The sequence below is a fragment of the Rhinolophus ferrumequinum genome, chromosome 10 (genome assembly GCF_004115265.2).
Source record: "Rhinolophus ferrumequinum isolate MPI-CBG mRhiFer1 chromosome 10, mRhiFer1_v1.p, whole genome shotgun sequence".
In the NCBI taxonomy this organism is placed as follows: Eukaryota; Metazoa; Chordata; class Mammalia; order Chiroptera; family Rhinolophidae; genus Rhinolophus; species Rhinolophus ferrumequinum.
Window position 1 is genome coordinate 67,306,787 of NC_046293.1, and position 12,679 is coordinate 67,319,465.

At 39.2% G+C, this 12,679-nt stretch overlaps 1 protein-coding gene across 1 annotated transcript in view; it reads left to right on the top strand.

Annotated features, from left to right (window-relative positions):
* Positions 1-1,194: 1,194 nt before the first annotated feature.
* The window catches only part of TBC1D15 (TBC1 domain family member 15), a 67,949-nt gene continuing 56,464 nt past the window's right edge, over positions 1,195-12,679 (top strand). Inside the window, 3 exon segments of the mRNA XM_033117747.1 lie at positions 1,195-1,250; positions 1,252-1,381; positions 1,383-1,442. Coding sequence (XP_032973638.1) covers positions 1,195-1,250; positions 1,252-1,381; positions 1,383-1,442 — 246 coding nt within the window.

Here is a 12,679-nt window from a genome sequence, read left to right on the forward strand (position 1 = left end):
CTTTTTTCAAAAACACAAGTGTAAGAAAGGTCATATTAAATTTTTTTTCTAACCACACCCCATTACTCTGAACTGGTGGAAATTTAATCTGGGTCATTTTTAGGGCTCTATAAACCACACCCAGGGTTGTACAAAGGTTCTAGGGGTCTGACTCAGTCCAGTACCTTTGGGGAAGGCCCTCAAGTCTTCACTCAGTGTTGGTTGCTGTTAATATGCCCATTTTCCCAGCTCATTTATCCGTTACAGATGAGCTGTTTTGCTAATTCAGTGCCAAGCTTGGGCGTGGGGTTTGGTCGTGGTTAGAATCTCTGATGTCTAGTGTGCAACCTCTCTAATGGTGCTACACATCCATTCCCATCTAAGGTCTTGCCACTTCCCTCACCCATTAGGTTCCTGACATTCACAGATCCTGTAACTCTTGTTTTCTGTTATTCCCATTGGTTGCCACTTACTCAACCAACCTCAAAAAACCAATAATCCCCGTCCATTGCAAGAAGAGGGCAGTACCTCAATGGGCAAAGGTGTTCTGGTACCAAGGGAACTTTTATTTGACCATAGGGCAAGGGAAGTCCCAGATCTTGTGCCAGGGCTATGAGGGGTAGTATCCAATCATTCTCTGGCATTCTTTTATAGCACCGAGAACAAAACAAATTAATATCTTCCTGTCTCAACGAATCATCTTACCACACATGCATTGCCCCATGAGATCCCTATAACCATTCCATGGGTAATTCTCATTTTAAATCCTCAAGTTGTATGAATTTAGAAACTTACTTCAAATCACACAGTTATTAAGTAACTGTAGGAGTTACTTAATAGGAGCTAGGAGTTACGTGCGTTGGACTCTGGATCAGTGAAGGTGTATTACTGCAGTTCTTATCAAAATACCTTGTTGAAGGTCACGCGTGAGTGGCAGTGACTTGACAGAAACTTCACACACAGAGGGTAAAAGTCCTTATGTATGTGTGCCTTGATTCCTTTAATGTTCACGACAGCCCTACTATCTCAATTTTACAGATGAGAAACTGAGGCTGAACCTGGAAGTGACTTGCCACAAACCCAGGATCACGGCTCCCAATGTGATGATCTTACGAAACTGAAGTGGTCTTAGAATAGCTGTGTCTCGCTGCCTGCCAAACCTCAAGGCAAAAACGCTTCAATTGAAGGTCTCACTTTGGAAAAGGACATTGGCACATGCGCAGCTCGCACCAGAGACTCCACCCTAGCTGCCTCTGCGCCGCACTGAGCACCCCAGAGTCAGGCCACGCCCCCGCCCCGCCCCTTCGCTCCGCGCCCTTCCCGCTACTCCCCGCCCCTCTCCCGCCCGGATATCAGTCTGGTTTTGCCGGATGTTGTTGTGAGTCGAGAGACATGTGAGGCGCTGTACGTCATCACAGGCACGCACAGGAAACATGGCGGCGGCGGGTGTTGTGAGCGGGAAGGTAACGGCCCAGAGAACGCCCATGCTTTTTTTCTCGGATGGGGGTTGCTTTTGTTGCCAGGGAGGGACGCGAGGGCTTTTCTGTATCAGGAACAGACTGTGGCGGATGTGGAGAAGAGGCCTCGGGGGTGTCAGCCCTTGTCACTGTGACTCTCAGCCCGGGAATTAGAGACCTGGCTGCGGCTCCAAGGCCAGCTAGGCCTCGCCACTGTTCTGGGCTCGGCTCCCTGCCGGGGGCGCTTTTTCGCGTTACTTTTTCCAAGGGACGGGTAGTTGCCTGGTTCCTGTCTTTGTTCTAGCTCACTTTTTTCAGACTGCGGTTCTTTATGTTTGCGCTTCTGACTCCGGCGGCTTTCTCTGTTCCTTTGGGGCGTTAATCTCATTTGCCCCTGCCTTCCTCTGCTGCACTCTAGTGAGGTCCTTTCGGGAGGAGCTGAAAACAGGTGCTCGGCAGCTGTGCGCTTGGGAGAAAAGAGTGTATTGGATCCATTTTACCCGAGTGCCGAGGTGGTTGGTGGTTGTGAGCAGAAGGGCGTGTTTCCACTTAGGGAGCTGCATGAAGATGTGCACCCTCCCACGCTGATCTCAGAAGGCGTTAGTTAAAAGGTGTTTATTTCCTAGACGTCTCTGTTTGGTCGCTGTGGGAGTGTCTGGGGTGCCTTCTTGTCAGTGACCCCCTGCTAGTTCGTTAGGAACTGGGATTGGATGCGGAGATTGCGTGGTCTAGTGCCTATTCACGTTCCGAAGACACATCTTAATGCCTGGTATTTAGGACTATCATGACCTGCAGCTGGCAGCATTGCCCGTTGAAGGAGTATTTCGTAAACAGTTGGGTCTGGTGATGACTCATCCCGCACTAAGGACTATTTACGTGTCATAGGTAGCTTCCTCTCTTCCTTGAGTTTCACTCATTTTCTCTGTGCTGCCCTTCCCATCCCATTTTGAATTATTTGGCGGCTTTTGTGTTTTGGTGTATGGACTATTAGACCAGAAGGCCGAATAACACGTATGGTCTTGGTTTTACTGTTACTCTGAAATGTGAACTTGGGAAACTGAGCAAGCATGACTTCTCCGCCCTTCATATTCTTTATCTCCAGAATGGAGGTAATGTCTTCGTTATTTCTTATGTTGGAGTTAGGATTACATGAAATAATAAAATCATTTTAAAAAAAAGATTACGTACTGGCTATTTTACACGATAGGTTGGTCATCGTTTTTGGATTATTCACGCTCTTGGTGGTTTTGTCAGCTTTTGTCATCAGGTTGAATGCTGATCTACTTGACTCACTACATAGTTGAAGGTTATTCTGTTTGATTTTCCAAGAAGGGATCCTCTGCTTTTGAACTACCCTTCCTTCTTTCAGGTGTGACTCGACTTAAAAAAAATCCTTGAGACAATGAAACAAGAGTTGTGAAATGTAAGACTTTTTTCACCCTTTCCAACTACTACCTTTCATAATTTGACTTCTTAAAATTAGTCTTTTATTTCATAACTCCATCAGCTCATTTATTCTCACTCATTGCAAATTCACAGCTATTCCCAACACTCCACCTTAACTATTTTTCCATGCCAAAAGCTGCTCCTTTCGCAAATAATACTATCACGACCCACAAAACCCACTTAGTCTTCCCTCAGTAAGTTCAGACCTAGTTTAATGGCTTCATCATTCACCTGGTCGCATATAAAACAAACTTGGAGATGTCCATTTCTATAACAACATCTAATCAATAACCAAGTGTGCTACCAGGTTTATCTTAAAGGTGTTTCTTGAATTTGCTGCATCCTCTTCATTCTCAATGCTTAGTTCATTCAGGCCTTTGGTTTGCCCCTAGTCTTGAGTTCTTGGCTGACTTTTTGTCCTTGTCTGCAGTTTCTTTGCCCACAGTTACCTCTCTACACTACCTCTGGAGTTATTTTTCTAATGCACAAATCTTATCATCTCTTGCTTTAAACAAACAACATCTTTATTTTGTTATTGTCATCATTAAAATAATACTCAAGGCTGGTTAACATGGTATAAAAAGCCATGTTACCTTTCTGACTTTATCTTATGCTTCCCTACTTTCCAGTCTTTCCTTGGGAAAGGGGAGTAGGGAAAAATATATTTATGAGTGTGTGTGTTTCTGTATTTAACTCCCACCAACCCCCCAAAAAAAGTTTGGATAAGCCCTGTCTAGTTTAGAAACCTGGGGCAGTGGATGTTAACCAAGGTTCACAAGAATCACATGAGGTACTTTTAAACATACAAATGCTGGGCTACAACCTAGCTTTACTGAATTAGAATCTCTCAGTGTTGAGATCTAGGACGTATAGTAACTTCTAATAAGTCCACTTTGCTTGCTTTGAACTTGGAGTGTAGGAAGTGATGGAGGGAGGAAGGGAGGAAGTTACTCTCTGTCAAATGGAGAAGCAGAGTAAGGAGAGCTTGACTCTGGAGCAAAGCTAGTTTCAAAACTCAGTTCACACTTAGGAGTGACTTCAGTCAAATGACTTAACCTCTTTGCGCTTCAGTCTTCTCGTCTGTAATGTGGGGATGATGGTAGTACCTACTTTATGGGATTGTTAGGAGGATTCACAGAATATATTAGAACAAAGTCTGGCACATGGTATATACTGTGTAGGTGTCATTTGTCATCTTCAATTTCTCTGCAGGTCATTGGTTGGTTATGGTGGAATTGTAAAGATTAAGAATACGGTTTTTGGTATGGTGGTGAATTTCATTTTTGAAGTTGCCACTGGTTCTAATTCTCATTGTTACAGGAATTGAAAAATACCTTGTTTTAGAAGTCATGTAGTTTTGATGAATGAAAAATCATCAGAGTAGAGCAGTGGTTAAGGTGATGGAGCCTGATTGCCTGGGTTCAAACCGTTGCTCCATTGCTTTGTAGTGTTACTTTGGGTAAATTTCATAACTTCCCCATGCCTAAGTTTTCTTATTTGTAAAATGGAGGATAATTCTATTTCCATCATGGAGTGGTGGAGAGGATTAAATGAGTTAATATTTGCAAAGCATTTAGTGCGTGGTGTCAAGTACTCAATAAATATTAGGTGCTATTATTACTATAATAGACTTAAGAAAGGTCTTTAAGATTGTCTTAAGATTGTAAGGTTATTAATGGTTTGAAAATAGTTGATGTTTATTTTTGCTGCCATTTTGCACAAAGATTAAGGTTGTTCACAAATATAAAAGTAACATAGTTACGTAAAATAGAAAAAGGAGGGAAAAGGAAAGTAAGTAAAGGTAGGGAAAGTAGGTGGAACTGAAGTGCGATTATTAAATAAACTGTATGCTTTAGTGGGCTAAGTTTGGCTATAACTTTTCTAGCAGCCAAAGTAAAGAGGAGAATCTGATCAATTATAAGAATTATAGGATCCATGGTTAAAATAAAACCCAAAGAAAAACGTAAAGAAGTAGTTTATGAAGATTAGACCAGAATATAAAGTCTCCTGTAGGTTCTTTATGCTATGTAATATAATGAATGTGATTATATGGCATATTGTATCCTTTTGGTAAGGAAAAGGGCCCTGTAATGCCCCTATCTATGCTGATGAGTTTTTTTGCCAATGAGTAGTGCATTAGTTCAGTGAATACACGATACCAGTTTACGTATTCAGTTCTTTGATGATTTGACTAAATTCGGGGGTAGGTTTTTTGTCAGCATGAGTATATGGATTCAGTTTTGCATATGTATGTTGTTTTTCTTAGCTGAATTTTTGAAAGTAGGTTTCAGTTTCATTATAAACCCTGATTCTTGGAGTTCAGCTATATTTTGTTGCTATGTATGTGTAGAACCATATGTTTTAACAGTCAACCAAATGGGGAAAGAGTGACATCCTCTTGTGAATATTGAGGGGAGAAATAGGGACACGTCTTTAAAGGCCATTCTGCTTGTTTTCTAACAGGTGAACAGAGTTGAACTAATGGAATGAGTTGAATTTATTACAAAGAAGGCGGGAGAAAGGAGATAGCCTTGAAATAGGTTTTGTCCTTAATGCCCGGTGCCCCTGATAGTTGCAGTTTACTTTCATTTACTTACTCAACGAATATTTATTAAGAACCTCATTTGTTCCATGCACTGTATTAGGCATTGGGGATACATCAGATAGCCCTTTACCTTGGAGCTTATACGCTTCAGTTCTTCAGAAGGAACCCATTCACTAACAAACAGCCCTTTACCATGTCTAAAGAAGAAATGCAGTATGAGTTTCAACTCCTTAAAGTGGGTGTAGTATTTTTCGTGGGTATTTGTATTCTGAAGACCTGTAGACTAATAATCGTGAGGGCAGTGCCTGAAATGTCTTACCTCATCTATAGATTCTGGTACAGAGTAGGTATTCAGTGAAGAGGAACAAGCAGGAAGGTAGAGAAAACGAGGGGGGACTAGAGGGAGAGAGATGGGTTCAGTAATAGCAGTCTTGTTCTTCACCGTACCTCTTGCACTTCACCCTACCTCTGTGTTTTTACTGTGGTGTATTAGAATTTGGTTCTATTGAAAAGGATTTGAAACAATTGGGAAATCAGCTGTTCTTTTTTCTTAGAGTTTGTTTTGATGGCATTCTTAGTGAGAATTTATTTTGTAGCTTAAATTTGATCCCTTCCAGTTCTTTTTAGATATGCTTATAGTCCCGTGAAACCTTTGTGTTTAAGAAAGATAAAGAATAGTCTTGGTATCTAGTAGATTTTCCTAGAGAATTTTTCTTTTCCTAGATTGCGTCTTGTAACATGCTAGTTATCTTTCTGGTACAGGGTACGCTGCATATATGTATGTCTTCTTTATTTTTCTGGCATTCTTTAACAAAAGAATGTGCTGAGTTCTTTGGGTACAAGAATGGTTAAATACAGACTTTATTCTTGACACAGTACAGTGGTTTGCTATTTTAATAAGTTACTTCAATTTATGAATTAATAAGCACATGTCATTTTTGGAAAGAATTCAAAGGTTAAGTCTTTGCTTTGGTGGGACATAGCTGCTGGAACCAGGTGAAAATTTATAACGCAATCTTTTATTTTCATTTTTGTATGGAAGGAAATCCTTATAAAATCTTTTTGCTGGCTCTTACTGTGCACTGTAATGTATATGTAGTCATTTGGTCCTGATCATAGTTCCCCAGACGGCTGAGTTAGTCCTGCCCTCCTGTCTGACATTGCCAGGCACTCCAATGCCCCTCAGAAGCAGTGAGAGTTCTGCAGCCTGCCCTTCACTGTATTATCCTCAGTAGCTCTGTATTTCTCTCTCTTTTTTTTTTTTTAATTTTTATTGGGGAATATTGGGGAACAGTGTGTTTTTCCAGAACCCATCAGCCCCAAGTCAAGTTTTTGTTTTCAGCTGAGGGCGCAGCTCACTGGCCCCTGTGGGAATCGAACTGGTGACCTGGGTGTTATGAGCACTGCGCTCTAACCAACTGAGCCAACCGGCTGCCCCCTAGTATCTCTGTATCTTTACTTTCAGAATTTCTATGGCTTGTTACTCTTAAAACCACCTGTGTTCTACATTTCTTTAGTTCCATAGTCATTATTGATTTAATACGTCACATAAAAATCAATTACTTTTTCTTCTGTATTCCCTATCTCAGTGAATAACTCCATTCACTCAGTTTTGTCCTTGACTCTTCTCCCCTTCACCTCCCAGGTCTTGAAATCCTATTACTTCAACTTTTAAAAAATCTAAGCCATATCTCCCTTTCCTCATCCGTACTGCTGCTGTGTTAGTTCAAGCCGCCATGAGTCTCCCTCCCTGGATTACTGCAGCTGTTCATTCTTGGCTCTGCAGCCAGTGTGTTAGAAAAAGGCAAGTGTGACTATGGCATTCCCCTGCTAGAACTTTCTATTGGCTGCCTTATCTATTGGCAAAGATTGTCTTTAGGATGAATTACAAACTCCCAAATCCTTGAGCATGACTTATAAGATCTGATCTCTTTTTTGCAAACTTTTCAGCCTTTACTATCTGATCTGGGTTGCCGCCATCCACTGAACTACTGTTCTCTGTATAGAACATACCCTGTTCTACTTCAAATTGCCATTCTTCAGGTCTCAGCTTAATGTCGCTTTGGTTGTCTTCCTGATTTCTCATCCTGTGCCTTAAGTCTATGTTAGACATCACTTATTAGGGCCTGCTGTGGCAGCTTATTCATACTTCTGTCATGTATGTTGTAATTTCCTGTTTTCTTGTCCTAATCTTCTGTTAGATTATAAGTGCTATGAAGGCAGTGACTGAATCTTACTTGTTTACACCTAGAAGCTTGCTCTATGCCTGGCATATTGTAGGCCTTCACTATATATTTATTGAAGAAATAACTGAAATCGACATCTCATTCTTGATTTTGTGTGTCGCGCTCTGCTATGACCATTGATTTACTGGCTTACATGACATTACTAGTTTAATCAGGCACTTTTTTGGTATGTGTTTTTCCACCAACACCGTTATTCCCAGCAACTAGTTGGTGATCATTAAATGTGGTGAGTGTATGAATGAAGAAAATTCTAAATCAGATTAGGCGGCATGGAGGTTGGGAGCGTTTTGGACAGGCTGTTGCTTGTGCCCTTTTGAAGGCCTTGGTGGGAGTTATTTGCAGAGAGGTGTAAGTGGCTGTTCTAGGTACACACAAAAAGGCACAAGGTGAGGGTACATGTGAGTTCAGAGTGGCCCAGACCAGGTAATTTGTATGTATTGGGGAATGGCAGGTGTTTTGTAGCTATAGAGGTAAAGGGCAGAGATAGAGGGATTTGAAGCTCAGGTGTGGTATGGTTAGATGTACATTGCATGAAGATTCGTTTTGGCAGTGGTTACACATTACATACCTTATATAGGTTATTGGAAGGTGATTAAATTGGGGGAAGAGAGACCACAATGTTATTTTAGCAACCCAGGCTAGAAATGATGAGGGGTAGTGGTGAAAAGGGCATTTAGGATAACTGGGTTGATGGGATATCTGTGACAGAGTTGGGAATGTCAGAAGAGCAGATTTTGGATAAAACATACTGTTTAAGATACCTGTGGGTTATTCAAATGGAGATAATAAGTAGCTGCTTAGATTTTTGGCTGTGGAGCTCATTAGAACTTCGGGGCACACACTGGCACTTCCTGTGGATACCTTCTGTAACCAGAAGTTTAAATGACCTATGTGCTGAGTGGTTTTAAAGAAACTGAATTTTTGTAACTTTTTTGTTAAATTTAGCTTATAAAATTCAGAGTTATTAAAGTTTGAGAACGCCTATTATGTATAGAAGGTGTTGGATTTCCAGATTTGGACAGAGATTTAGGGCAAGAATTTTATCCCTAAGTTTAATTGTAAAAAACATTTGGGTTGAATATTTTCATTTATTCTGTAGCCTTTGAAAATAAAGTTTATAATAATCTTAATACAAATAGAAATGCCACTTAAGTATCGGAACAATATAAAAAATTATTTGCTGCTAGATTGTGCAACTTCCTTATTTTTTTCAGCTTTTCTGTCCAGACGTAGCACTGTCTTGAGTTGGATTTTCCCAAGTACATCTCTTTTTCGTTGAATTTATCTTTGCCTGACTCGTTTTTGCCTTTTAATTCGAACTTTTCCTAAATTAGGGGTCAGTTAGTTTATTCTAAAACATTTTCTGTGGTCCTCAGAGCTCTTTTAATAAGTTATATATAATTTACTTCCTTTGCTAAAGGAAGAAAATCTACAGTTTCTGTTGCCATCAGCAGGCCATCATTGGTAGTTTTATAAATATATTTACCAGCTTGGGCATATTAGCGCATGTTTAAGAATAAACAAGAGCCTGGAGGGCATGAGACAATTTTAATACAAGTGCAGAAATTTTCTTGTTTTAGTACCTTTACACATTGCTCCTTTTTCCGCCCCCAGAGTATGAGGAGCACTAGTTTGAGGATGTTCTAGTTTGTGTAAAGATTATGCCTTTTTTGTAACATTACCAGTACATAAAGGCAGGAAAAGTTATCTTGTTTATTTTTCTACTCTCTGTGGTGTCTGGCACGTAGATGCTTAATCAAGTTTGTGTAATTAGTTTAGCACCACCAAGTGGCAAGTCTTTGAATGCCCTCGATACAGTTTTTGTTACCCCATGGACAGATGTTTCCCAAATGAAAAACAGGATGTGATTTAAAAAATTCTTTTGAGGCAGGATCAACTTCTTTTTCTTTTTTCCTTTCTTTCTTTCTTGCTCTCTCTTTTTTTTTTTTTTGGGTGAACTATCTCTACTTATGTATTTACTTTTATATGGGCTTTTACAGTTAAAAACAACAGGCTTTCCATATAAGTTATTTATTTTTTATTTTTAATTTTTTTTTTAACATATTATTGGGGAAGGGGAACAGGACTTTATTGGGGAACAGTGTGTACTTCCAGGCCTTTTTTCCAAGTCAAGTTGTTGTCCTTTCAATCTTAGTTGTGGAGGGTGCCGTTCAGCTTCAAGTTGTTGTCCTTTCAGTCTTAGTTGTGGAGGGTGCCGGTCAGCTTCAAGTTGTTGTCCTTTCAGTCTTAGTTGTGGAGGATGCAGCTCAGCTCCAGGTCCAGTTGCCGTTGCTAATTGCAGGGGTCGCAGCCCACCATCCCTTGCGGGAGTCGAACTGGCAACCTTATGGTTGAGAGGACGCACTCCAATCAACTGAGCCACCCGGGAGCTCAGCGGCAGCTCAGCTCAAGGTGCCGTGTTCAATCTTAGTTGCAGGGGGCTGAGCCCACCATCCCTTGCGGGACTTGAGGAATTGAACTGGCAACCTTGTGGTTGAGAGCCCACTGGCCCACGTGGGAATCGAACCAGCAGCCTTTGGAGTTAGGAGCATGGATCTCCAACCGCCTGAGCCACCGGGCCGGCTCCATAAGTTATTTTTTTATATAGCTTTAATGAGGTACAAATGGGAAACAATAAGTTGCACATAGAGTGTGTAATTTGATAACTTTTGATGTATGTATACAATATGAACCCATCAACACAATTAAGACAATGACATTTCTACCACTCAAAGTTTCCTCTTGACTCATTGTAATCTATCAGTCCTTCATCCTATTCACAGGCAGCCACTGAGCTGCTTTTTGTCACTATGGATTAGTTTGCATTTTCTAGAATTTTATGTAAGTGGACTTACATAATACATACTCAATTTTTGGTCTTCATTCAGCATAATTATTTTGAGATTTACTCATGTTGCATGTGTCATTGATTTCCTTTTTGTTGCTGGGTGGTATCTCATTGTATGGGTTTTGTTTAACGATTCACCTATTGATACACATTTGGCTATTACAAGTACAGCTGCTGTGAACATTGGTATACAAGTCTTTGTATGAATATATGCTTTCTATTTTCTTGGCCAAATACATAGGAGTAGAATGACTGGATCATAATGTTAGTTGCATGTTTAGCATTTTAAGAAACTGCCAAACTATTTTCCACAATGGACGTATCATTTTACATTCCCATGGGTGGTGTATGAAAGTTCCGGTTGCTCCATATCTTCATTAACATTTGGCATGGTAGTCTTTTTAACTATAGCCATTCAGATAGATGTGTAGTATTTCAGTGTGGTTTCAGTTTGCATTTCCTTAACGACTGACTAATGATGTTTAGCATCTCCTCAGGTTATTATATGACATTCCTGCACTTCTGGGGAAGTGTGTGCTCAAACCTTTTGTCCAGTTTATTTTAAAGTGCTGTTCATTTTCATGTTAACTGTGTTTTGAGAGTTCTTTTTATGTTGTGGATACAAGTCCTTTATTTAGACATGTGATATGATTTGCAAATATATTTTCCCTGCTTGAGTCTTGGCTTTTCATTTGTTTGTCTTTTGATGAGCAGGAGTATTCAATTTTGATGATTGATCAATTTTTTTATGCTCTTGGTGTCATTTCTAAAAAAATGGCTGAACCGAAGGCGTCATAAAGATTATCTTCTATGTTTTCTTAAAGTTTTGTAGTTTTAGGTTTTACACTTAAATCAGTGACCCATTTCAATTTAATTTGTATATGTAGTGTGATATATGAATTGAAATTTATATTTTGCACATGAATATCCAATTGTTCAAGTACTATTTGTTGAAAAGACTTTTCTTTGCTGAGTTGCAAATTGGTAAGTAAATTTGGTAAATAAATTTACCATGTATGTGTATTTTTGTTTCTGAACTTTATATTTTGTACTATCAATCTATTTGTATTTCTCTTCAACACTACACTTTCTTGATTACTATAGGTTTATACTAAGTCTTATAGTCAGGAATGTTAGTATTCCACCATTATTCTTGTTCAAGGTTGACTTGGTTATTCTAGGTCTTTTGAAAGTCCATACAACTCAGCTTTTGTTAATATCTCCAAAAGAGCCTGCTGGGATTTTGTTTGGCATTGCAGTCAATGTAGAGATCAATTTTTGGAGAATGGACATCTTAACAATATTGATTCTTCTGAGTCATGAGCATGGTGTATTTATTTAATTTAGTTGTCTTTCATTTTTCTCAGAAATGTTTTATAATTTTCAGTTTAGAAGTCTTGCGTACCTATTAGATTTATACCTGAGTATTTGGTATTTTTGGTGTTGTAAATGTTCCATTTAAAAATCCTACTTTGTTGAGTGGTATATATATAAAAATATAGTTGATTTTTGTGTATTGATCTTGAGTCCTGGATCGTTGTTAAATAAATTCACTTAGTTTTCGTACTTATGTGGATTCCATTGGATTTTCTGCATAAGATGATCATGTCATCTACAAGTGTAAGTTATTTTACTTCTTTCCGGTCTAGATTTTTCAAATTTGTTTTTTCTTTATCGCAACGTCTAAAACCTCAAGTACAGTGTTGAATAGCAGTGGTAAGAGTGAACATACTTACCTTGTTTCTGATCTTGGTTTTGAGAAAGTATTCAGTCTTTGCATATATGATGTCAGCTGTAGTGTTCTATAAATGCCTTTTACTGGACTGAGGAAGCTTTGTTCTGTTCCTAATTTGCTGATAGTTTTTGGCAGAAATGGATGTTGGATTTTTTCAAATGCTTTTCCTGCATCTTTTGAGATGATCACACAGTTTTTCTTTAAAAATTTCACAATGGTGAATTACAGTAATTGATTTTTGAATATTAAACCAATTCCGAGTAGGGTAAACCCCACGTGGTCAAGAAGTATTTTTAGTTTTTACATATATTGTTGGATTCAGTTTGCTAAACGTGTGTTTAAAATTTTTTGCATCTAAGTCCATGAGAAATACTGGTCTGTAGTTTTATTTTTTTATAATGTTTTTGTCTGAGTTTGTTGTTA